Genomic DNA, 26,769 nt, shown 5'->3' with positions numbered 1-26,769 from the left:
TGGTTGTTTCACTGAAATTCAGTTTGTGATCTTATTAAGTCATATTTGCATTGTACTGTCTTGCTGTAGGACAGTTTTAAATTTATAGCATTACCAAGCAGCTTCACTTCTTGACTTTTAAGATGTATCCTCAATAAAATAATTGCTGTATAAGCACACATTTTGTTCCTATTTTCAGATATAAGACAAAATAAAGATCAATGGGTTAATAAAAGAATAAAATGAAAATAGAAAATCAACTATTTGGGTCACTTCTATAATTTTCATAATTAGATGTTAAGATGTTCTCACTAAAATGCTCTCCAACTGAAAGTTCAACAACTGTTTCATGGGCAGTTCAAACTTTAAACAATGAGTTAGTTTTTTAATATTATGTTTGTATATGAAAAGGATATTTAATATGTTCACTGAAAAAAATCAAAATGAAAATAAGAATAAATGTAAAAGTCATATATTTTCATTAAACAGACTCTCATCTTAACTCATTTTCTATTTTCTAGATATCTATATATTCCAGAAGTCAAACTGTACTCATTTTAAAACTACAGAATTTCCAAGTACAAAATTTACATTTAAGTTTAAACAAAAGCCAACCTCAGCATAATGAGTTTATATATCCAATAGTTTCCTAATGCAGTCACTGATGATTTCTTTTGATTCACGGACAAATCAAAACATTACAAATAAATGAATTCTGAAGGCACTCTGATTTCATTCACTGATTAGAAAATACATGTGAAATTCAACACAGCAATGTAATATAGGTAGTGTAAGAGAAAAAGAAAAACATTACAAAAACAAGAAAAGAATAGATCACCCAGTGAAGAATTAATTGGGATTCCCAGATATTTACTAGTCAGATTTTATCATGTGAACAAAGACTATCTGTTTAACCATTTTTGTATGAAGTAACATTCTTACAATTTTAAAGAGGCTAATATAATTTTTTAATTTAAAAAATTCAGCATTATTCAAGGTGAAAAAATAACAGTGATACTACATTGTTAAAGTATAATTTTTCTCCTGAGTATTTTTTCTGAGTATTAACTCAGAAAAGGACACCAGAAAAAGTTAAAATATCAGAAATGCTGTCCTTTGTTGCTTAAACAGATAATCACAGCATGAAGAAAATGAGAATTAAACATATTTTCAAACTCTGTGAAATAAAATATGATAAAAGCAAACTCATAAATATATTGTAGTACACCATAAAAATAAAAATAATAAATTTTTTCCTAAAAAAACACTAACATTTTTACTGGGTTTTACAAAGTATTTTCAACACACTATTTTATTAGATAAATGCATTTTCAGAAATTATGTCACACTATTTCCAATTAATAAATATCTTACTTATTCTATTTATAATTCCATTCTTAATGAAACTTTTCCTAATTTTCTCTAATCTACAGTAATCCCCCTCTTCCCTAACACCCTTCACACTTGTAGTCTACAGGATACAAGAGATTTAAACTATCTTATTCTATATTTGTTTCCTCTATGTGTGTGTATGTGTGTGTGCACACGCGTGCGTGCGCAGGTACACACATGTGGTATGCCTGTCATCATTCCACATGGTGTAAATGCTTCTTGTAGGCAGAAATATATCACAATGAGGGGAAAACAAATCGAAGAGAAAGGAAATTAAAACATTATACGTTATAGAACAGGAAAAAAATATTTTAGAATTCACTAATTCCTCCAAGTTTACATTAACTCTCCAAGTCTAAAGATAGAAGTGTCAATATCTATTTACATAGTAATATTTGCAGCAAGAAAAACAGGAAATGAAACAAAACTATTCATTAAAAAAATGGCTGATTTCAAATGCCATTCCTTTTGTTTACAAAATACAGAATGGTTTATATACAGTAACTGCAATATATATGAAAACAACACTAGCAATTTTATACATATCTAGAATTACTCTATAAAAATCTAACATCAATGAATGAAATGTGAAAATATTATTGTAAGTTCCTATTGAAAACATATATTATGTCCGTATATATATAATGAGGATGCACAATTTTAAGAAATCGCTTCACATCACACAAGAAAGTCTTCAATTTGACTTCTCAAATCAAAATCAAAATATATCTCCCTTAAGAAAAAAGATTCATGCCAAAGAGCCCAGAGAGTCAATAATACCAGGAAATATTTGTCTGGGAATGCAAATCTAACTCATTGGGTTATACCTAAATCTAACTCAATGGGTTGTCAGACATAGTGTAATATATACCATTATTTTAGCTCCATGTAAGGGCGGAGAGGAGCTCACTGTGGAGTCTTCAGTACATAGGAGTCACAAAGCTGGAAAAGAAATCAAGAGGGGTGCCTGAGTGGCTCAGATGGTTAAGTGTCAACTTCAGCTCAGGTCATGATCTCGCCGTCCATGAGTTCAAGCCCCACATCAGGCTCTGTGCTGACAGCTCAGAGCCTAGGGCCTGCTTCGGATTCTGTCTCCCTCTCTCTCTGCTCCTCCCCTGCTCACACTGTCTCTCTCTCAAAAGTAAATAAACATTTAAAAAAATTAAAGAAAAAAAAAGAGAAAGAAATCAAGAGATGAGTAAGAACAAAACAGATGAAAATTTATTATAAACTAAGCCATAATCAAGTATTTGACAAAAATCAACAGCCACTGTCGAAAAAAAAAAAAACCACAACTAAAAAGAAATATAGAAGATTCTTCTTCAGGTTTATAAAGGGTAGTAGCAAAAACTAACAGCTAACTTCAAATTTAAAGGTGACTACTTTCTTCCTAAGAGAAAATGGCAAGGATGCATTATCTTTTCTGTATTTTTCTGCAGTAGTAAACTAGAAATCCTAGAAAATGCAAAGAGCCAAGAAAACTGAATAAATGGCATACGGTTTAAAGAACACAAAACTGTCTTAGGGCGCTTTGGGTGGCTCAATCAGTTAAGCGTCCAACTTCAGCTCTGGTTATGATCTTGCCTTTTGTGAGGTCGAGCCCCACTCGGGCTCTGTGCTAACAGCTCAGAGCCTGGAGCCTGCATCAGTTTCTGTGTCTCCCTCTCTCTCCACCTCTTCCTGGCTCATGCTCTGTCTCTCTCTCTCTCTCAAAAATAAACATTAAAAAAAAATTTTAATAAGAAGACAAAGCTGTCTCAATTTTCATGTAATATGACTGCACAGAAAATCCTAAGGTATATTAAAAATATCTACTAGATCTAATTTGAGTGACAAGGTTACAAGATTTGAAAAACCCAAAGCTACATAAAATATACATTGTACAAAACATATAATATACAATATATAATAATCAATTATACATCTATCTGTTGACAGCAAAATATTAGAAAATTAAATTTAAAACTAATTCCTAAGTTCAATACTGTCAAAAAATTAAAAGTAAATTTAACAAAAGATGTACAACACTACTACATTAAAAACTACAAAACATTGTTGGGGTAAGTGAAAACCCAAAAAATGGGAGTAATATACCATGTTTGTAGACTGGAAGACTCAATTTGTTGATTCTCCTGTTCTACTGGTTCAATTAACTCCCTATAAAAATCCCAGCAGGACCTTGTGAAAAAATTGTCAAGCTGATGCTAAAATTCATATGGAAATACAAAAAATAATACCTGACTTCAAGACTTACTGTAAAATTCAGTAATCAAAATGGTGGAGTACTAGTACAAAAATAGATGAATGGAACCTAGAAGACATTCTAGAAATAGAATTCCTTTCATACAGTTGACCGGTGTGTTGACAAGGCACCAAGTTACCCTGCAGGAAAATGACATTTTCTTAAAAATTATTTTAGATCTGGGAATGCAAGCTGATACAGCCACTCTGGAAAACAGTATGGAGGTTCCTCAAAAAACTAAAAATAGAACTACCCTACGATCCAGCAATTGCACTACTAGGTATTTATCCAAGGGATACAGGTGTGCTGTTTAGAAGGGACACATGCACCCCAATGTTTATAGCGGCACTATCAACAATAGCCAAAGTATAGGGAAATAGCCCAAATGTCCATCGATGATGAATGGATAAAGAAGATGTGGTATATATATATACAATGAAGTATTACTCGGCAATCAAAAAGAATGAAATCTTGCCATTTGCAACTATGTGGATGGAACTGGAGGGTATTAGGCTAAGTGAAATTAGTCAGTCAGAGAAACACAAAAATCATATGACTTCACTCATATGAGGACTTTAAGAGACAAAACAGATGAACATAAGGGAAGGGAAACAAAAATAATACAAAAACGGAGGCAGACAAAACATGAGACTCATAAATATGGAGGATAAACAGAGGGTTATGGGAGGGAGTGTGGGAGGGAGGATGGGCTAAATGGGGAAGGGGCACTAAGGAATCTACTCCTGAAATCATTGTTGCACTATATGCTAACTAATTTGGATGTAAATTTAAAAAAAAAATTAAAATTAAAATTAAAAAAAACCCAGTGGATGTGTTGAATAAATAAATATATTAAAAAATGAGGTTAGATCACCATATGGAAAAAGAGGAACCTCTACCCATATTTCATACCATACACAAAAAATAATTTGAGGATGACATCAACAAGATGGCAGAAGAGGAAATCCCACCCCCTGCTCACCCTGCAGACACAACATAAAAACAATGCACAGGCCAAAATAACTTTACGAGAACTCTAAAAACAAATAAAATTACAGTACCCCAGGTGAGTTCAAAGCCAAGAACAGCTACACTGAAATGGATAAGAAGAGCTATCACTGCATCCACAGCACCCCCTCCTCAAAGCCGGCACAACTCAGCTTGGCTTCTCACTTCTTCTTTGGAGGGTGTGAGGATAGGAAAAAGTGAAGCCTGCATCCAATAGTCCAGCTTTTCAGAAGGCTACCAAGGGAATGGTTTTGTCTTTCCTGATTCAGAACACTAACAGAACCAGCACAGCTCTTTTTTTTTAATGTTTATTTATTTATTTTGAAAAAGACAGAGACAGCATGAGTGGGGAAGGGGCAGCAAGAGAAGGTGAGAGAGAATCCCAAGCAGGCTCTCCACTGCTGGTGCTTGCAGGGCTCAAACCTAGGAAGCCATGAGATCATGACCTGAGCCGAAACCAAGAGTCAGACGCTTAACTGAGTCACCCAGGCGTCCCAGAACCAGCCCAGTTTAGATGGGAGGCTGGGGGCTGCTGAAAGCAAAAGAGAAGGCAGTGGCTTGCTGGGAAACCAGAGGACCTATGGTGCGGCAAACAATGGCCAACATGGCTCAGCACAACCAGAAAAGGGTGCCTACATTTGAAGTTTCTACCTCATGAAGGAGAACAGTGAAGCAAGTGTCCAGTGTTTCAGACTTTCAGAGACTTCTTGAAGAGAAAGATATACGTCTTGTCTGATTCAGAGTGCTAATGGGGAACCAGCATACACTCTGGATGCCTGGGGCTACTGACAAGGAGAACAAGGCTGCTTATTGCTGTAGCACCAGAGAACCTGAACTGCCACAGACACACACCAGAGGGAGCAAGAGATTACAAACTCCTGGAAAAGAAGTCGGGAAAATTCAAAATGGGAAAATTACACGCACAACCCTAGAGAAGTTGCAACCACCAGAGAAAGGTTTCAAAAGCCCCCAGAATCTCTAGTCAGACTGACTGGTGAAGGTATTCCCCTGTACAAAGCCAGTCCCTAAAGACCAAGAGAAATGGCTGACTTTTAAAAATGTACAACTCAGCAAAATATTAAAAAGCATGAGAAAAAAGGAAACATGACCCAATCAAAGTAACAAAATAAATTTCCAGAAACCAATCCACAAGAGAGATCTATGAATTATCTGAAAGAGAATGCAAAATAATTATCTTAAAGAAGTTCAATGATATACAAATAAGAGAACAATGAACAACAGATGTTTGACTAAACTAAATCAGAAAAACACATAAACAAAACAAGAATATTACCAAAGAGATAGAGACTATAAAAAAAGAACCAAACTGGGGCGCCTGGGTGGCTCAGTCAGTTAAGCGTCTGACTTCAGCTCAGGTCATGATTTCACAGTTTGTGGCTTGGAGCCCCGCATCGGGCTCTGTGCTGACAGCTTGGAGCCTGGGGCCTGCTTTGGGTTCTGTGTCTCCCTCTCTCTCTGTCCCTCCCCCACTCGTGCTCTGTCTCTCTCTGTCTCTCAAAAATAAATAAAAATGTTAAAAAAAAAAAAAAAAGAACCAAACAGAAACACTGAAACTGATGAATATAACTAAATTGAAAAATCCTTTAGAGGGGTTCAATAGCAGACATGATCTAACAAAAAGAATCAGTGAACTCAAAATCAGGTATTTTGAAATTACTGAGTTAGAGGAGCAAAACAAAAACAATAGAGAAAGGGGAAAAAAAATAAGGAAATTATGAGACAAAAACAAGTTGATCAATATATACATCATGTAAGATGCAGAATGAGAAGAGAAACAGAGGGACACAATGCTTGTTTAAAGAAATAATGGTCAGGGGCCTCTGGGTGGTTCAGTCGGTCAAGCATCTGACTGACTTCAGCTGCAGTCATGATCTCACACTTCAGAAGTTCGAGCCATGGGTCAGGCTTTGTGCTGGCAGCTCGGAGCCTGGAGCCTGCTTCAGATTCTGTGTCTCCCTTTCTGTCTGACCCTCCCCTGCTCACACTCTGTCTCTGTTTCCCTCTCAAAAATAAATAAACATTAAAAAAAATTAAAAAAAAAAAAAAAAGAAAGAAAGAATGGTCAAAAACTTCCAAAATATGAGGAAGGAAATAGACACAAAAATTCAAGATGCTCAAAAGACTCCAACTAGGAAGAACTCAAACAGGCCCACACCAAGACTCATTTTAAGTAAACTGTCAAAAGACAAAGAATCTTGAAAGAAACAAAAGAAAAGTGACTCATAATTTACATAAAATTATTAGTAGATTTCTCAAAAGAAACCTCACAGGCCAGAGAAGAGTAGGATGAGTAGGATACATTCAAAAACCTTTTTTAAAAATTGCCAACCAAGAATACTAGAACCGGCAAAACAATCCTTCAAAAATAAAGATGAAATAGACTTTCCCAAATAAATAAAAATTACTTCCTAAATAAATATAAATCTAGGGGTTCATTACCACTAGACCCGCAAGAGGAAAAAAACACTACACAACAACACAAAAGCATATGAAAATATAAAGTAAAAAAAAAGAAAAGAAAATATAAAGCTCACTGATAAAGGTAAATATATAAACAAATACAGAATACTGTAAATTGTAATGATGATAGGTAAACCACCTTCAACTCTGGTACAGAATTTAAAAGACAACAGCATAAAAAACACCTATAAAATTAAAATGTGAAATTATCAGAAAACAAAATGTTTCCTATATACCAGTAATGAATATAGTGGAATTCAAAGAACAATATTATTTACATTGGCATCCCCAAAAATGAAGTATTTAGGTATAAATCTAACAAAATATATACAGTATCTATTGGAGGAAGTTATAAAACTCTAATAAACAAACTAATAAAAGAACTAAATAAAAAAGATTCCATATTCTTGGATAGGAAGACTCAATATTGACAAAATGACAGTTCTTCCTAACTTAAATCTCTAGATTCAATGCAATTCCAATTATAATCCCAGCACTTTATTTTGAAGACATCAACAAACTGATTCTAAAGTTTATATAGAGGGGCGCCTGAGTGGCTCAGTCAGTTAAGCGTTCAACTTCAGCTCAGGTCATGATCTCACAGTTCGTGAATTCGAGCCTCACGTCGGGCTCTGGGCTGACAGCTCAGAGCCTGGAGCCCGCTTCAGAGTCTGTGTCCCCCTTCTGTCTGCCCCTCCGCTGCTTGCACTCTGTCTCTCACATTGTCTCAAAAATAAATAAACATTAAAAAAAATTTTTTTAATAAATAAATAAGGTTTATATAGAGGCAAAAGACCCAGAATAGCCAACACAATATCAAAGAAGAATAAAGTTGGAGACCTGACATTACTTGACTTCAAGTCTTACTATATAAAGCTGCAGTAATCAAGACAGTATAGTCTTTATACTATAGACAAATAGATCAACAGAACAATAATAGACCCATATAAACAGTCAGTTGATCTTTGACAAAGGAACAAAAGCAATATAATGGAGCAAAGATACTCTTTTCAATAAATGATGCTGGACCAGCTGGACAGCCACATGCAAAAAGAAAAAGGAAAACAAACAAACAAACAAAACCTATGAACCTACACAATGACCCTATATCCTTCACAGTAACTTACTCAAAATGCATGTCACTGGAGGCAAGGGAAATAAAAGCAAAAATGAACTACTGAGACCTCATCAAGATAAAAAGCTTCTGCACAACAAAGGAAACAACCAACAAAACTAACAGGCAACTGATAGAATGGGAGAAGATATTTGCAAATGATGTATCAGATAAAGGGTTAGTATCCAAAATCTATAAAGAACTTACCAAATTCAACACCCAAAAAAATAAATAATCAAGTGAAGAAATGGGCAAAGGACATGAATAGACACTTTTCCAAAGAAGACATCCAGGTGGCTAACAGACACATGGAAAGATGCTCAACATCACTCATCATCAGGGAAATAAAAATCAAAACCACATTGAGATACCACCTCACACCAGTCAGAATGGCTAAAATGAACAACTCAGGCAACATCAGATGTTGGCAAGGATGTGAAGAAAGAGGAACCCTTTTGCACTGCTGGTGGGAATGCAAACTGGTGCAGCCATTCTCAAAAACAGTATGGAAGTTCCTCAAAAAATTTAAAAATAAAACTACCCTATGACTTAGTAATTGCACTATTAGTAATTAATCCATAGGATACAAAAATGCTGACTCAAAGGGGCACTGTACCCCAATGTTTATAGCAGCACCATCCACAATAGCCAAACTATAGTAAGAGCCCAAATGTCCATCAACTGATGAATGGATTAAGAAGATGTGGTGTGTGTGTGTGTGTGTGTGTGTGCGTGTGTGTGTGTGTATATATATATATAATGGAATACTACTTGGCAATCAAAAAGGATGAAATCTTGTCATTTGCAACAACATAGATGGAACTGGAGGGTATTAAGTTAAGCAAAATAAGTCAGTCAAAGAAAGATATCATATGATTTCACTCATATGTGGAATCTGAGAAACTTAACAAATGATCATAGGGGAAGGGAAGGAAAAATAAGAAAAACAGAGGGAGGCAAACTATAAGAGACTCTTAAATACAGAGAACAAACAGTGTTGATGGGGGTGGGTTAAATGCATGATGGCCATTAAGGAGGACACTTACTGGGATGAGAGTGGATATTATATATAAGTGATGAATCACTGGGTTCTACTCCTGAAGCCAAGACAACTCTGTATGTTAACTAATGTGAGAATTAAAAAAAAAACAAAAAACAAAAAACAAAAACCTTAGTCAAAATGAATCCCAGACCTAACTAAGTATAAAATACAAAACTACATAATCTCCATAACATAGAAGAAAACCTAGATGACTTTGGATATGGCAGTGACTTTAGACATAACACCAAAGGCATGATCCATAAAAAAAAAAAAAATAACTGATAATCTAAATTTCATTAAAATTAAAAACTTTTGCTCTGCAAAAGAGTGTCAAGAGAATAACACAACAAGCCACAGAATGGAAGAAACTATTTACAAAAAGACACATCTGATAAAAGGGGTGTCATCTAAAATATACAAAGAACTCTTAAAATTCAACAATAAAAAAACACAGCCCTATTAAAATATGGGCCAAAGACCTTAAGAGACAACTCAACAAGAGGATATACAGATGGCAAATAAGCATATGAAAAGATCCTTCACGTCATATGTCATCGGGGAAATGCAAATTAAAGTAATAATGAACTACCACTGAAAACCTATTAAAATGGCCAAAATCTGGAACACTAGTAAGACTAAATGCTGGGGAGGCTGTGAAGCAACAGGAACAGCCACTTTAGAAGAAACTCTGGCAGTTTCTTACAAAGCTAAACATATTCTTACCATATAATCCAGCAATCACAGTCCCTGGTATTTACCCAAAAGGGCTATAAACTTATGTTCACATAAAAACCTGTACACATATATCTATAACTGCTTTATTCATAAGTGCCAAAACCTGGAAGAAACCAGGATATGCTCAGTAGATAAATAGATAAACTGTGGTATATCCAAACAATGGAATATTACATAACACTAAAAAGAAATGATCAGGCCATTAAAGGACATGGAGGAATCATAGCTGCATATTACTAACTGAAAGAAGCCAATCTGAAAAGGCTACATACTGTTTGATTCCAACTAGATGACATTCTGGAAAAGGTAAAATTATGATGACAGCAAAAAGATCAGTGGTTGCCAGAAGTGTCTGGGGATAGAAGGAGGGTGAATAGGCAGAGGAATTTTAGGGCAGTGAAATTACTCTGTAAGAAAGTATAATGATGGATATATGTCATTATGCATTTGTCTAAACCCATGAACATACAGCAAAAAGAGTGAACCCCAATGCAAATTATGGACTTTGGGTGATTATACGCTGTCAACATAGGTTCATCACTATAACATGTGTACCACGCTGGTGTGGAGGATGTTGATAATGCGGCAGGGTGTGCATGTGTAGGGACAGAGGACATATGGGAAATATCTATACCTTCCTTTAAACTGTGCTATGAACCGAAAACTGCTCTAAAAATAAAAATTAGTAAAATCTTAAAAAAATAAGTAACTATAAAACTAGGTTAATAAGTGCACAACAGGGGCGCCCGGGTGGCTCAGTTAGTTAAGCATCCAACTTTGGCTCAGGTCATGGTCTCACGGTTCATGGGTTCAAGCCATGAACTCTCTACTTCAGCACAGAGGACACTTCAGATCCTCTGTCCCCCTATCTATCTGTCCCTCCTCTGCTTATTCTCTTTCTCAAAAATAAATTCAAAAACTTAGAAAAAAACAGATATACAATATATTAAAATGTAATTTGTGACATCAATAACAAAGACAGGGTAGGCAGATATAAAAGAGTTAGAGGTTCTGTATATAAAATTAAGTTGTTATCAGCTTAAAATAGATATTTTTAATTTTAACATTTTATGTAAGTTCCATGGTAACCACAAAAAAATACTTATAGAAAATATACAAAATAAAGTAAGGAATCAAAGCATGTTAATACAAGATATGGGGGCACCTGGGTGGCTCAGTTGGCTAAGCATCCGACTTCAGCTCAGGTCATGATCTCGCGGTTTACTAGTTCAAGTCCCTCACGGGGCTCTGTGCTGACAGCTCAGAGCCTGGAGCCTGCTTCCAATTCTGTGTCTGCCTCTCTCTGCCCCTTCCCTACTCACACACTCCCTTCCTCCCTCCCTCTCTCTCTCTCCCCAAAACAATAAACATTAAAAACATTTTTTTAATTTAAAAATAACAACACAACACAAAGGAAAGCACCAAGAGAGGAAAGAGGGACAAAATATAGCTACAAGATAGACAGAAAGCTAAGAAAATGGCCAACAGTTTTTCTATATCAGTAATTACTTTAAATGTAAATGGCTTAAGCTCTTCAAAGGAAAGATACAGATTAGCTGAATGAAGTAAAAAAACCAAGACGCAATTATATGCTGTTTACAAAAACTCACCTTAAATGTAAAAGAAATCAGCTGAAAATGAAAGGATGGAAAAGGATATTTCATCCAAATGGTAACCCAAAGTAAGCAGGGGTTGACGTGCTTGTTTCAGACAAAATAGACTAAGTCAAAAACTGTCACAAATAGGAAAGGACATTATATAATAATAAGAGTCAATCCACAGAAGATATAACAATTGTGAATATATATGCACTTGATACCAGAGTACTCAAATATACAAGGCAAACATTGACAAAATAGAAGGAAAAAAAGAGAATAACACAATAATAAAAAATTTCAATTCTCCACTTTCAATAATGGATAAAATAAGGGGACAGAAGATCTATAAAGAAATAGAGGACCTGAACAACACTACAGACCAACCAGATATAAGAGACATATAGGGCACACTCCACCCAACGGCAGCAGAATATACTTTCTTCTCAAACACACATGAAACATTCTCCAGGACAGATTACATGTTAGGCCACAAGACAAGTCCTAACGAATACAGTAAGACTGAAATCCATACAAAGTATCTTTTCTGACCAAGATGAATTAAACTAGAAATATACAGAGCAGAAAAACTGGCAAATCCATAAATATGTGGAATTTAAACAACATGCGCTTGAAAAACGAAAGGGCCAAAGAAGAAATCACAAGGGAAATTAGAAAAATATCTTGAGACAAATGACAGTGAAAACACAACATACCACAACTTGTGGTTATAAGAAAAGCAGTCCTAAGATGGTAGTTTATAGCAGAAAATGCCTACATTAAGAAAGAAAAAAGATCTCCAACTAAGAATCTAACTTTACATCTCAAGGAATTAGAAAAGGAACAAACTACACTAAAACTTAGCAGAAGGAAGAGATTAATAAAGATTAGACTAGAAGTAATGAAATAAAGTATTGAAAAACAATATTAAAAGTCAATGAAACTAAGTCTCTTTCTTGAAAAGACCAACAAAATTGGCAAGCCCCTAACTAGATTAAGGAAAAAAAGAAGACTCAAATAATTAAAATCAGACAGGAAAAAGGAGAAATTACAACTGATGTCAAAGAAATAAAAAGGATTATGAGACTATGATAAATAATTATACACCAACAAATTGGATAACAAACAAAATATGGATAAATTCTTACAAATACATAATCTATCAAGACTAAATTATGAAGAAATAGAAAATCTGAACAGATCTGTAGCAAGGAAAAGAGAATGAATCAGTAATCAAAACCCTCACAAAAAATAAAAGCCCAGGACCAGATGGCTTCACTGGAGAATTCTAGCAAACATTTAAATAAGAATTAATGCCAATCTCTCTGAAACTCTTCCAAAAAATTAAAGAGGAGGGAATACTTCCAAACTCATTTTATGAGCCAGCATTATTACCCTGATACCAAAGCCAGACAAAGATAATACAAGAAAACTACAGACTAGTATCTATATTGAATATTGATGCAAAAAAACAAAGTACTAACAAATCAAATTCAACAGCATATTAAAACAATTATACAGGGGTGTCTGGGTGGCTCAGTTGGTTAAGCGTCTGACTTTGGCTCAAGTCATGATCTCACGGCTCATGAGTTCGAGCCCTGCATCGGGCTCTGTGCTGACAGCTCAGAGCCTGGAGCCTGCTTCGGATTCTATCTCCCTCTCTCTCTGCCCCTCCCCTGCTCACGCTGTGTGTGTGTGTGTGTGTGTGTGTGTGTGTGTGTGTCTGTTTCTCTCTCTCTCCCTCCTCCCCCTCTCAAAAATAAATAAACATTTAAAAAAAATTTTTTGAAACAATTATAGAGCATAAACAAATGGGTTTTGTCCCTTGAATACAAGGATCATTAAATATACAAAAACCAAGTGTAACACACCACATGAAAAAAGTGAAGAACAAAAATCACATGGTGATCTCAATTGACATACAAAATTTTCTGACATGATTAAACATCTTTTCATGAAAATCACTCAACAAATTAAGGGAAAGTACCTCAATATAATAAAGTTCATATACAAAAGGACCAGTGTTAACATCATACTCAATAGTAAAAACCTGGAAGTTTCTCCTCAAAGATCAGTAGCAAGGCAAAGATGCCCACATTCCCCACTTCTATGCAACATAGTACTGGAATTCCTAGACAGAACAATTAGGCAATAGAAAAAAATAAAAAGTCATCCAAATTGGAAAGGAAAAAGTAAAATCATGACTTTCACATGGCATAATGACACAGTCTTAAATGTAGAAAAGTCTAAGATTACACACACACACACACACACACACACACACACACACTGTAAGAATAAATAAGTTCAATAAAGCTGCAAGATACAGAATCAACAGTCAAAAATCAGTTGTCTCTTTACACTAACAGTGAGCAAACTGAAAATTAACAATCTCACTTATATTAGCATTAAAAAGAATAAAACTTAGGAATAAACTTTAACCAAGGAGGCAAAAATCTTGTACACACACACTCAACAGCAAAACAGTGCTAAAAAAAATTAAAGATGACACCACAGAAAAATATCCCACATTCATGGCATGGGGCGACATAATATTATTAAAATGTCATTACTAACAAGCTATCAAAAGATGCAACAAAATCCCAAAGTCCTTTTTCACAGAAACAGGAAAATTCTAAAATTGATTTTGACCATCAAAGGACCCCAAACACCAAAACAATCTAGCAAAAGAACAAAGCTGAAGGCCTCACAAATATATTTGTGATTTCAAAAATATATTACAAAGCTACAGTAATCAAAGCAATATGGTATTGGCATACAGACTAACACATAAAATAATGGAAAAGAATGGAGAGCAGAAATAAACCCCTGTGTATACAGCCAAATGATTTTCACAATGTTAACAAGACTACACAATGGGAAAATGATAGTCTATTCAATAAATGTTGGGAAAACCATATCCACATACAAAATAATGAAGATGGACACTATCTTACACCATATGTAAAAATTAACTCAAAATGAGAAGAGAGAAAAAAAGGGACAAGAAATTTACTTGAAAAAATAAATAATAGCTGACAATTGCCATAATCTGGGAAAGGGAATGGACATTAAGAACAAGGAAACACAGAGAGCTCCCAACAAAATTAACACAAGGAGGTCTGCGCCAAGACACATAATAATTAAAATAGCACAAAGTGGTGGGGCGTCTGGGTGGATCAGTCGGTTAAGCGTCCGACTTCAGCTCAGGTGATGATCTCATGGTTTGTGAGTTCAAGCCCTGCATTGGACTCTGGGCTGACCCCCAGAGCCTGGAGCCTGCTTTGGATTCTGTCTCCTCCTCTCTCTGCCCCTCCCCACTTGTGCTCTGTCTCTCTCTGTCTCTCAAAAATAAATAAATGTAAAGTAAATATATAAATAAATAAAATAAAAAGTTTAAAATGGCACAAAGTGGTGATAAATGGAGAACTGTAAAAGCAGCAAGAGGAAAGAAAACAGTTACGTACAAGGAAACCCCCCCCCTAAGGCTATCAATTGATTTTTCAGCAGGAACATTGCAGGCCAGAAAGGAACATGATATATTTAAAGGGCTGAAAGAAAAAAACCTGAAACCACGAATACTCTACCTGGCAAGATTATCATCAGAATAAAAGCAGAGATAATGAATTTCCCAACAAACAAAAGTCAAAGTTCATTACCACTAAACCAGCCTTACAAGAAACATTAAAGGGAATTCTTTTTTTGTTTTTAATGTTTATTTATTCTTGAGAGAGAGACAGAGCGCAAGCAGGGGAGCGGCAGACAGAAGGGGACACAGAATCTGAAGCAAGCTCCAGGCTCTGAGCTGTTAGCACAGAGCCTGACGCAGAGCCTGAACTCACAAACCAAACCGCAAAATCATGACCTGAGCTGAAGTCAGACACTTAACCAACTGAGCCACCCAGGTGCCCTGTAAAGGAAATTCTTGAGTGTAAAGAAAGAGCCATCTTCAGAATTAAGAAAATGAAGAAAAGAAAAAATTTTACAGGTAAATACAAACATACGATAACAGTAGTAGATTAATCACTTATAAAATCAGTATGGAGGTTAAAGCACAAAAACAATAAAATCAATTACATCTGTAAAAATTAGTCAAGGAATTGACAAGATAAAAAGATGCACAGGATGAGATCATATACATAAAACATGGGGAATAAAAACGCTTTCAGAATGGGTTAAAACTTGTGACCATCAATAAAGACTGATATACGCATATATGAACCTCATGATGATCACAAATCAAACACCTATGATACACAAAAAATACAGAGAAAGGAGTCCAGGCATAACCTAAAGAAAGTCATCAAACTACAAAAAATAAAAGAGCAAGAGAAGGAGAAAGGAACAGAGAGGAACTACAAAAACAACCATAAAACAAGTAACAAAATAGCAATAAGTACATACCTATCAATAATTACTTTAAATGTAAATGGAATAAATGCTCCAATTAAAAGACATAGGGTGACAGAATGAATAAAACAGTAAGACCAATCAACATGCTGCCTACAAGAGACTCACTTCAGAACTAAAGATACATGCAGATTGAAGATAAAGGGATAGAAAAACATTTACCATACAAATGGAAGCAAAAACAAAGCTGGAGTAACAGTACTAATTTCAGACAAATTAGACTTTAAAACAAATAACGTGTATGGAAACCAATTTGACAATAAATTTCATATATTGAAAAAAAATAAAATAAAACAAATAACATTGCAAAAGACAAAGTAGGACACTGCACAATGATAAAGGGAACAATCCAAGAGGACATAACAATTGTAAATATTTCTGTACCCAACATGAAAGCACCTAAATATACAAAGCAACTATTAACATATAAGGGAAGAAACTGACAGTAATGTAATAACTGTGGGGGAGTTTAACACCTACTTACATCAATGGATAGATCTTCCAGACAGACAATCAACAAGAAAACAGTGGCTATGAATGACACATCAGACCAGATGGACCTAACGTATATTCAGAACACTCCATCCAAAAACAGTAGAAAACACATTCTTTTCAAGTACACAATGGAACATTCTACAGAACAGATCACATTTTAGGTCACAAAACAAGTCTGAATAAAGTAAAAAAGACTGTAATCATATCATGCCTCTTTACAAACCACAACATCATGAAACTAGAAATCAATCACAAGTGAAAATCTGGAAAGAACACAAATAGATGGAAGTTAAAAAACATGCTATTAAACGATGAATGGGTCAACCAAGAAATCAAAGAGGAAATAAAAAATACATAGAGACAAATTAAAATAAAAACGCAACAGTTGAAAATCTTTGGGATACAGCAAAAGCTGTTCTAAGAGAGAAGATTATAGCAATACGCCTACATCAAGAAGCAAGAAAAATCTGAAATAAACCACCCAACCTTACACCTAAAGGAGCTAACAAACAAAAAAGTAAAGACCAAGGTCAGTAGAAGGACAGAATAAAGATTAAAGCAGAAATAAATTAGAGACTAAAATAATTAAGAGCTCAACAAAACAAAGTGATAAAAGATAAAATTGATAAACCTTTAGCTAGACTCAATCAACAACAAAAAAGAGGGAAATCAAATATATATCAGAAATGAAGAAGTAGAAACAAGAACCAAGACCTCAGAAATAAAAGGGTTATAAGGGAATACTATGGAAAAAGCATACACCAACAAAATGGACAACCTAGAAGAAATGGATAAATTCCTAGAAACATAACTTTCCAACACTGAATCAGGAAAAAATAAAAAATTTCAACAGACTGAAAACTGGCAACGAAATTAAAAAAAAAAAAAAAACATTCCCAACAAATAAAAGTCCAGGACAAGATGGCTTCAGAGGTGAATTCTACCAAACATTTAAGGAACAGTTAATACTTACTCTTCTCAAACCACTCCAGAAAAAGAAGAGGAAGGAAAACCTCCAAATTCCTTCTATGAGTCCAACATTACCCTGATAACCAAAACCAGATAAAGACACCAAAAAAAAAAAAAAAAAAAAAAAAAAAAGGGAACTACAGGCAAGTATCTGTCATGAACACAGATGAAAAAATCCTCAACAAAATACTAGCAAACCAAATCCAACAATACATGCAAAAATCATGCACCATTATCAAGTGAGATTTATTCCCGGGATGCAAGGGTAGTTCAATATTCACAAATCAATCAATGTGATACACACATTATCAAGAGAAAAGAATAAAAACCATATGATCATCACAATAGTTGCAGAAAAAGCATCTGACAAAGTACAACATCCATTCGTGATAAAAACCCTCAACAAAACAGGTTTAGAGAGAATGCACCTCAACATAAGAAAGGCCATATATGAAAAAACCACAGCTAACATCATACTGAGTGGTGAAAAACTGAGAGCTGTCCCCTAATATTAGGAACAAGACAAGGATGTCCACTCTTAACACTTTTATTCAATATAGTAGTGGAAGTCCCAGCCATGGCAATCAAAAAAAGAAATAAAAGGCATCCAAATTGGTAAGGAAGAAGTAAAACTGTCACACTATTTGCAGAGGATGATATTAGATATAAAAAACCCTAAAGACTCCACCCCAAAACTACCAGAACTAATGTGAATTTAGTAAGAGCCTCAGGATGCAAATTTAATATATAGAAATCTGTTGCATTTCTATACACTAATCATGAAGTAGCAGAAAGAAATTAAGAAAACAATCCCATCTGCAGTTGCACCAAAAAGTATAAAATTAATAGGAATAAACTTAACTAAAGAGAAAGACCTGTACTCTGAAAACTATAAAACACTGATGAAAGACACTGAAGATGACACAAATGAATGGAAAGACATTTCATACTCATGAATTGGAAGAACAAATATTGTTAAAATGTCCATACTACCCAAAGCAATCAACTGATTTAATGCAATCCCTATCAAAATACCAACAACAGGGGCACCTCAGTGACTCAGTAGGTTAAGCAGCTGCCTTCAGCTCAGGTCATGATCTCGCGGTTCATGGGTTTGAGCCCTACATTGGGCTCTCTGCTGTCTGTGTGGAGCCCGCTTTGAATCCTCTGTCTCCCTTTCTCTCTGCCCCTCCCCAACTTGTTCTCTGTCTCTCTCTCTTTCAAAAATAAATAAAAATTTATTTAAAAAACATTTTTCATAGAACTAGAACAAACAATCCTAAAATTTTCAAGGAACTACAAAAGACCCCAAAAAGTCAAAGCAATCTTGAGAAAAAAAAAAAGCTGGAGGTATCATAATTCCTGATTTCAAAATACACTACAAAACTATAGTAATCAAAACAGTACTAGCACAAAATCAGACACAAAGACCAGTGGAACAGAATAGAGAGCCCAGAAATAAACCCATGTTTATATGGTTTAAGCTAGGAAAAGGGAGGCAAGAATATACAATGAGAAAAAAGTCTTTTCAACAATTGGTGCTGGGAAAACTGGATAGCTACAGGCAAAGGAATGAAACTGGACCACTTTCTTACACTATGTACAAAAATAAAAAATAAACTCAAAATGTATTAAAAACCTAAATGTGAGACCTGAAACCATAAAACTCCTACAAGAAAACACAGGCAATAATCTGACATCAGCCTTAGCAATATTTTTCTAGATATGTCTCTTCAGGCAAGGGAAACAAAAGCAAAAATAAACTTTTGGGACTACACCAAAATACAAAGCTTTTGCACTGTGAAGGAAACCATCAACAAACAGAAACCTACTGAATGAGAGAAGATATTTGCAAATAATATATTTGGTAAGAGGTAATATTCAAAATCTACAAAGAACTTTTATAACTCAACACCAAAAAAAAAACCCACAAATAATCCAATTAAAAAATGGGCAGAAGACTCAAATAGATAGTTTTCTAAAAAAGAAGATATACAGATGGCCAACAGACACATGAAAAGATGCTCAAAATCACTAATCATTAGAGAAATGCAAATCAAAACCACATTAAGATATCACTTCACACCTGGTCAGAATGGCCAGAATCAAAAAGACGAGAAATAAGTGTTGGCAAGGATGCAGAGAAAAGGAAACCCTCATGCACTGTGGCTGGGAATGCAAACTGGTGCAGTCACTGTGGAAAACTGTATGCTATTGCCTCAAAAAATTAAAAATAAAAATACTATGCATATGTAGATTTATACAGCCATAAAAAAAGAATGAGATCTTGCCATTTGCAAGACGTAGATAGTATTATGCTAAGTGAAATAAGTCAAAGACAAATACCATATGAGGAGAAGTGGGAGATACAGGTGGAATGAATATTTCACAGGGATGAGAGGTATAGCATTGGGAACACAGTGAACAGTACTGTAATAGCACTGTATAGTGACAAATGAAAGATAACATTTGTGGTGAACCTAGCAGAACACATAACTTGTCAAATCACTATGTTGTACACTTAACACTAATGTAACATGGTGTGTAAAAACACACACACACACTGCTTTGTAAAGGAAAAGGCACAACAAATGCTGAGGTAATAAAAAAAAAGAAGAAGAAGAAATGGGCAAGATTTATCTGACAAAAACTTTAAAACACTCCTGAATTATAAAAAACCTGCCTACAACAAATGAAAAACCATCCCTTTCCTCTTAGAACAACTCAACATGATAAAGATGTCAGGTCTCCATAATTCATAAGTTTAATAAAATCTCAATAAAGACACCAAAAGCTTTTTTAATGGACCTAAATGAGTTAATTTCAAAGTTTGTGTGAAAAAAATAGGCAGTTCACATGGAAGTAATAGCCAGCAGAACACTGAAAATGAAAAGTTAAAAGTCAAAGGAGGACTTAGCCCTATCCAACATTAAAGTATACTATACAGTTTCTATACTTAGCAGTGTGGTACCAGTGCATAAATGAACAAGCAGACTGCTGGAATATGCATAAAGTCAAAGAAAAAAAAAAGACCTAAGTAGTAATGAAATTTACTACATCAATAAAAGGGGTATCACAAATCACTGGGGCAAAGATGGACTTTTTAATAAATGGTGATGTGACAACAGCCAACTGAAAAAAGAAAACAATAGATCCTGGGGATGCAAGCTGGTGCAGCCACGCTGGAAAACAGTATGGAGGTTCCTCAAAAAACTAAAAATAGAACTACCCTACGACCCAGCAATGGCACTACTAGGCATTTATCCAAGGGATACAGGTGTGCTGTTTCAAAGGGACACATGCACTGCCATGTTTATAGCAGCTCTATCAACAATAGCCAAAGTATATGGAAAGAGCCCAAATGTCTATCAATGGATGAGTGGATAAAGAAGATGTGGTGTATGTATACAATGGAGTACTACTCGGCAATCAAAAAAATGAAATGTTGTCATTTGCAACTACATGGATGGAACTGGAGGGTATTATGCTAAGTGAAATTAGTCAGAGAAAGACAAAAATCATATGATTTCATTCATATGAGGAGTTTAAGAGACAAAACAGGTGAACATAAGGGAAGAGAAACAAAAATAATATAAGAACAGGGAAGGGGACAAAACATAAGAGACTCATAAATATGGAGAACAAACTGAGGGTTATGGGAGGGGTTGTGGGAGGGAGGATGGGCTAAATGGGTAAGGGGCACTAAGGAATCTACTCCTGAAATCATTGTTGCACTATATGCAAACTAATTTGGATGTAAATTAAAAAAATAATAATAAAACAAATTAAAATTAAAATAAATAAATAAATAAAAACAATAGATCCATACCTCATATCATTGACAAGAACAAATCCAAATATATAAAAGACATAAATGTAAAAAATGAAATAAACAAGACAAATCAGTGAACTCCTATCTGGGTATAAGGAATGAATTTCTCTATATTCTGAATGTAAGGAAAGATGCATTGAGAGAAGAGTGATACATCTGACCACATAAAAACGCTTCTGCATGGCCAAGAAGTAGCATGAACAAAATCAAAAGACAACTGAAAGACTAAGAGAAAAGATTTGCCATACGTATTACAGCTAAAGGGTTGATTATCTAGTAACTCTTTAAAATTAAAGGAAAAAAATATCAAAAACCAAAAAGACATGAAAAGAAAATTTGCACACAAAAAAGACAGAAAAATGGCCCTCAAACATAAAAAAAGATGTTCAACACTTATGATAAAAAGAAATGAAAACCAAAACTACATTACAATACCATTTTTCATTTATCACACTGGCAAATATTTAAATATGCCAACATATTCTATTGATGAGGCTGTTGGGAAACAGGACTCTTACATACTACTGACAGTTTTATTTATTTATTTTATGAGAGAGAGAGAGAGAGAGAGAGAGCGAGCTCAGCGCGGGGGGGAAGGACAGAGAGAGACAGAGAAACCCAAGCAGCCTTCTCACTGTCAGCCCAGAGCCCAACGCGTGGCTTAAACCCATGAACTACCCACAAACCACAAGATTATGACCTGAGCCAAAATCAGACACTTCACTGACTGAGCCAGCCAGGCACCCCAGGATTTTAGCAATTTCTATCAAAACTACAAACTTATTTATCTTTTCATCTGGCAATCCTATTTGTAGGAGTTTCCCCTAAAAATATACCTCCAACAATATAAAAATTTTCATGTACGAGGTTGTCTATGGCAGCTTTTTAGTAACTGCAAAATATAGGAAGTATCCTTAATGTCCATATGTAGAAGATAGGCTAAACAAATTATGATAGAGCCACACAATGAGCAACTAAGCAGCCATGAAAAAATGAGTAAGATTACTATTAAGTGACATGGAGTGCTTTCCAAGATATACTAGGAAACAAAAAGACCAAAGTACAAAAGAATATCTCTAGTATACCATGGATATACTACCACTTAGTTTAAAAACAAACAGAGGAGTAGTGCCTGGATAGCTCAGTCAGTTAAGCACCCAACTCTTGGTTTCAGTTCAGGTCATGATTCAAGGGTCGTGGAATTGGGCCCGGCATTGGGCTCCACACCGACCATGGAACCTGCTTAAGATTCTCTCTTCCTCTCCCTCTGCCCCTTCCCTGTCTCAGGCATGCGACTTACACACATGCACACACACTCTCTTAGTCTCTCTCTTTAAAAAAAAAAAAAAAAGTAAAACCTAAAATACAAATAGAATTAGTTACCTATGGAGTGGTTAGAAACAAGATACAAGGGAGAAAGGGGAGTGGTATTTCTCTGCATATGCCTTTTTAGTATAGTACTCTCTGTTAGAACCATATTAATATTTCACATACTAAAAGAAAGGGAGAGACAAAATTTTAAAATTTAGCGGGATAAAAAAACTTGAAATATAAACAAAAACAAACAAATCTACCTCTTTGAAGAAACTAACCATAATGAAGTGGGGAAGAGAACTATATACCCCCACAGTAAAGATAAAAAGTAGCATAAAAAATATTAACCCTAGTTTGTAAGTTTGTTTTTTTACAGTGGTATGTATCAGCAATTCTAAAAGTACTTTCTGCGTATTCTGGAATGAGGAAATAAATAAACATACAGTGAATAACAGGAGCAGATCCCTCACTGTCACAAAAGGAAGTGAAATATGTCACAACTTGAATATCTTGAGAACATAAAAATTATATCAAAAAGCTGGGGTGCCTGGGTAGCTCAGTCAGTTAAGCGTCTGACTTCGGCTCAGGTCATGATCTCAGTTTGTGAGTTTGAGCCCCACATAGGGCTTGCTGCTGTCAGTGCAGAACTTGCTTCAAATCCTCTGCCCACACCCCCACTCTCACATACTTTCTCTCTCAAAAATAAACATTAAAAACAATTATATTAAAAAGCATAATCACCTAATTACTCTGTAACTCATCCATGGAAACCACAACAAACTTCACATATTTGACTTCCCCCTGCCATCCCTCAAAACATGCTTCATCTTTCAATTACTTTTTACATGTGTAACAAGTTTTCTGGAAGTATCTGACTTACCATGACTGAAATCACTCACTTCTATTAAACAGCACAGAGATCATTAACAACACACCTTTGCTTTAAAATCGTATTTTTTTCTTTGAAAAACTGACTACTTTCATCTTTTCTGTTTAAAATATAGCCTTGAGGCGCCTGGGTGGCGCAGTCAGTTAAGCGTCAGACTTCAGCCAGGTCACGATCTCGCGGTCCGTGAGTTTGAGCCCCGCGTCAGGCTCTGGGCTGATGGCTCGGAGCCTGGAGCCTGTTTCCAATTCTGTGTCTCCCTCTCTCTCTGCCCCTCCCCCGTTCATGCTCTGTCTCTCTCTGTCCCAAAAATAAATAAACGTTGAAAAAAAAATATTTAAAAATAAATAAATAAAATATAGCCTTGATTACCCATGCTGTTCAAGGAATGAGTTGTTCAATTTTCTTGTTAAACCAAGATTAAACTCATTTAGTTCAAATATTTTGAAAAATTCTTAAAATATATTCTTAAAATAGTATGTGCATAGGACATAGATAATGTACTTTATCAAAATTTAAGACTTTTCAGTGACTCTAGATTATTTAGTTATTACAGTTAAATGCCAAAGTGTCAATCCAAGAGGCTGAAAAGTTGTTCTGAATAAACCTCTGAACTTGTTTTCTGATATACAAAATAAAGGTATTACGATGCATGATACCCTGATTGAGTTACAAAACTCAAATTACTAAATGCATATGTGCTAGATAGTTTGTGGTTGACTAGACATCACTGCTATTGTTTTTAAAGTCTTCCTTGCATTGCAAAGGAAATTAACATTTCCAGACCCCCCTTTGGAGATAGGTGTAGGTAGATAATTGGGCAGAAAAACACCTTCCAGGTGAATGGTTTCTTGAGAGCCACCCACTTTGGTGCTGCCAACTGAGAGAGTACTTAAAATTTCCAGTGACTTCTGAGCAAACAACCAGCTGCCATGCTTCAAGCTAAAATAATCAGTGACAGTTCTCCTAATTCCCTGAATCCTTCCAAAGGTTACAAAAGTTTCTTATGTTACAACCCTAATGCTTAAAATCAAACTCTAAATGACTGATGCACGTAAAAATATATGGAAGTATATGTGAAAATATAAACTAAAAAAGACCATAAAAAACATGAATTATTATTTTTGTTTCCAATGATGGGAAATTTCAATTGAAGCTGTTTTCTGGTAATCAGACTCTTTTTAGACAAATTAATACATCCAAAAAAACGGCTTTCCTTCTCCAAATCAATAAAACAATAAAACTTTTTCTTGCTACAAAACCCAGCTCTCTACCTAACTTCATTTCCCCATTTAATCATTCATTCAAATCAAGACATGTTTACCAAGCAAGGCATTTTGCTAGGTAATAAGAGGGTGCCACTGCAAGAGTTTACAATATGTGAGAATAACAAAAACATAATATTCAAAATAGAATTGTTACAAATCAGGAACCACAGGTGATGGTGGGTCAAGAAAGGAGGGATTAAATTTAACTTGGGAGTGAAAAGGTAAAAAAATCAAAAAAGGACTGAGAAATAATTAAAGGTTAAATAGAACCAAGCATTAAAGGATAGAAAGATTTCTCAAAATAAAGATATGCAAGAAAGCCGAAGAGCATACTCAAAGAAACAAAGCTAGCAACTCAGGGACATGTATGAAAAAAAAGGTATGTAACACAAGGTGGCTTATCCATAGAGTATAACAGAGAAGAGGCTGAGGGCAAATAACACAAGGCCAGAAAGCTAAATATTTGAACTTTACTGCTATTAACCAACTTCAGATTCATACAACTTACAAAATTTCATGCCTAGATAACAAAACCAGGCTGTTAATATATCCCTAAAACTAGAGCCTAATAGTAGTATGAAGAACTAAGCAGAGAAAAGAAAATGATCTGCCTAAAATGCTGTTTTTATCCTAACATTCTTCTGCTCAAAAACCTTCAATAATTTCTGAATGCCTATTTTTATCAAGTCTGTCAATACCATAGTCCCCATCCTACTTAACCAAATTTTCTACCATTGCCCAAATGTACAACTGTCTCCAGACAGGCTATTCTCTGTATTATTGGCCCTTGAGCACAACCAGAAAACACAGGTGGAATATTAGACTGTGTATTAATGTATTAGTCTAGCTGTGTATTAGTCTGTTCCAACTGCTATAACAAACTAATGTCCAGCAGACTGGACAGCTTAAACAACAGAAATTTATTTCTCACAGTTCTGGAGGCTATTATAATTCTAAAATGAAGATGCCAGCTAATTTGGTTACTGGTAAAGGCTGTCTTCCTGGCTTATAAATATCCACCCTTTCACTGTGTCTTCACGTGGCCTTTCCTCTGAGTGCATACTCAGAGAGGAGAAAAAGATCTCTCTCTTCCTCTTCTTTTAAGGCCATGTGAAGATATATGTATCCCTACAGGATTAAGCTCTACCCTATGACCTCATTTAACCTTAATTACCTCCATAAAGACCCTTTCTTCAAATATAGCTATGTTGAGGGTTAGGGCATCAATATACGAATTTCCGGGAGACAAAAACTCATTCTATAACACACGGAGGCAAGATCTTGAAAAATTCTAGCTTCTTCTCTTACATTCTTCAAAAATGTCCTCCATCATGTGAAAAAGCCCTGTCCTGCCTACTAGAGAATGAGAAGCCAGTGAGGATGAGTGACCCCAGGTGAAATTAGCATAACTGTCAGCTGAGCTCAGTCAAAATCATAAAATCATGAGAACATAAATGATTGTTGCTTTAGATCACTAAATTTGTAAACAGTCTGTTACAAATAGCTTTGTAACAGCGATAAATATCTACTACAGCATACCTTCTTGTTCTGCTTTTTGACCTAGATCTCTGAACTCTATAGGATTTCCCTCGACCCCTTGAACGACTTCGACTTCGTTTTCTTCGAGAGCCATATGAAGAGCTACTGCTTGATCGATGCCTGCGTCTGAAATAAAATATAATCAAGTGTCATTGCTATAAAAAAATTTTTACAGGCATTAGACAGAAATCTTCTAGATTCTAAAGAATCATCTCATTTTTACTACTTCTCACTCTCTCCTAGAAGCAAATAGAGATAAAATGTTATTCCTCTTTAACAGTCAGATGACTGATGCATAGTTTAATGATTGGATCCAGGTACTAATTAACACGTTAGGGGTCCTCAGCAGTATACAATCCTTCCAAATATTATCAGACGATATTTCATGAGAACTACACCAGTTTATATCTACATGTCTACAAAGAACAGACAAAGGACAGACACTAGACCCATGGATTGGGCCTAGCA

General features: G+C 35.1%; 1 protein-coding gene across 1 annotated transcript in view; it reads right to left on the bottom strand.

The window, feature by feature from the left end:
• The window catches only part of RSRC1 (arginine and serine rich coiled-coil 1), a 427,744-nt gene that overhangs the window by 385,640 nt on the left and 15,335 nt on the right, over positions 1–26,769 (bottom strand). Inside the window, exon 3 of the mRNA XM_047875829.1 lies at positions 26,302–26,427. Coding sequence (XP_047731785.1) covers positions 26,302–26,427 — 126 coding nt within the window. The remainder of the gene's footprint in view (positions 1–26,301; positions 26,428–26,769) is intronic.

This window comes from Prionailurus viverrinus, chromosome C2, assembly GCF_022837055.1.
Source record: "Prionailurus viverrinus isolate Anna chromosome C2, UM_Priviv_1.0, whole genome shotgun sequence".
NCBI lineage: Eukaryota > Metazoa > Chordata > Mammalia > Carnivora > Felidae > Prionailurus > Prionailurus viverrinus.
The sequence above is the reverse complement of the archived record's forward strand: the minus strand, read 5'-3'. Positions and strand labels throughout refer to the sequence as shown.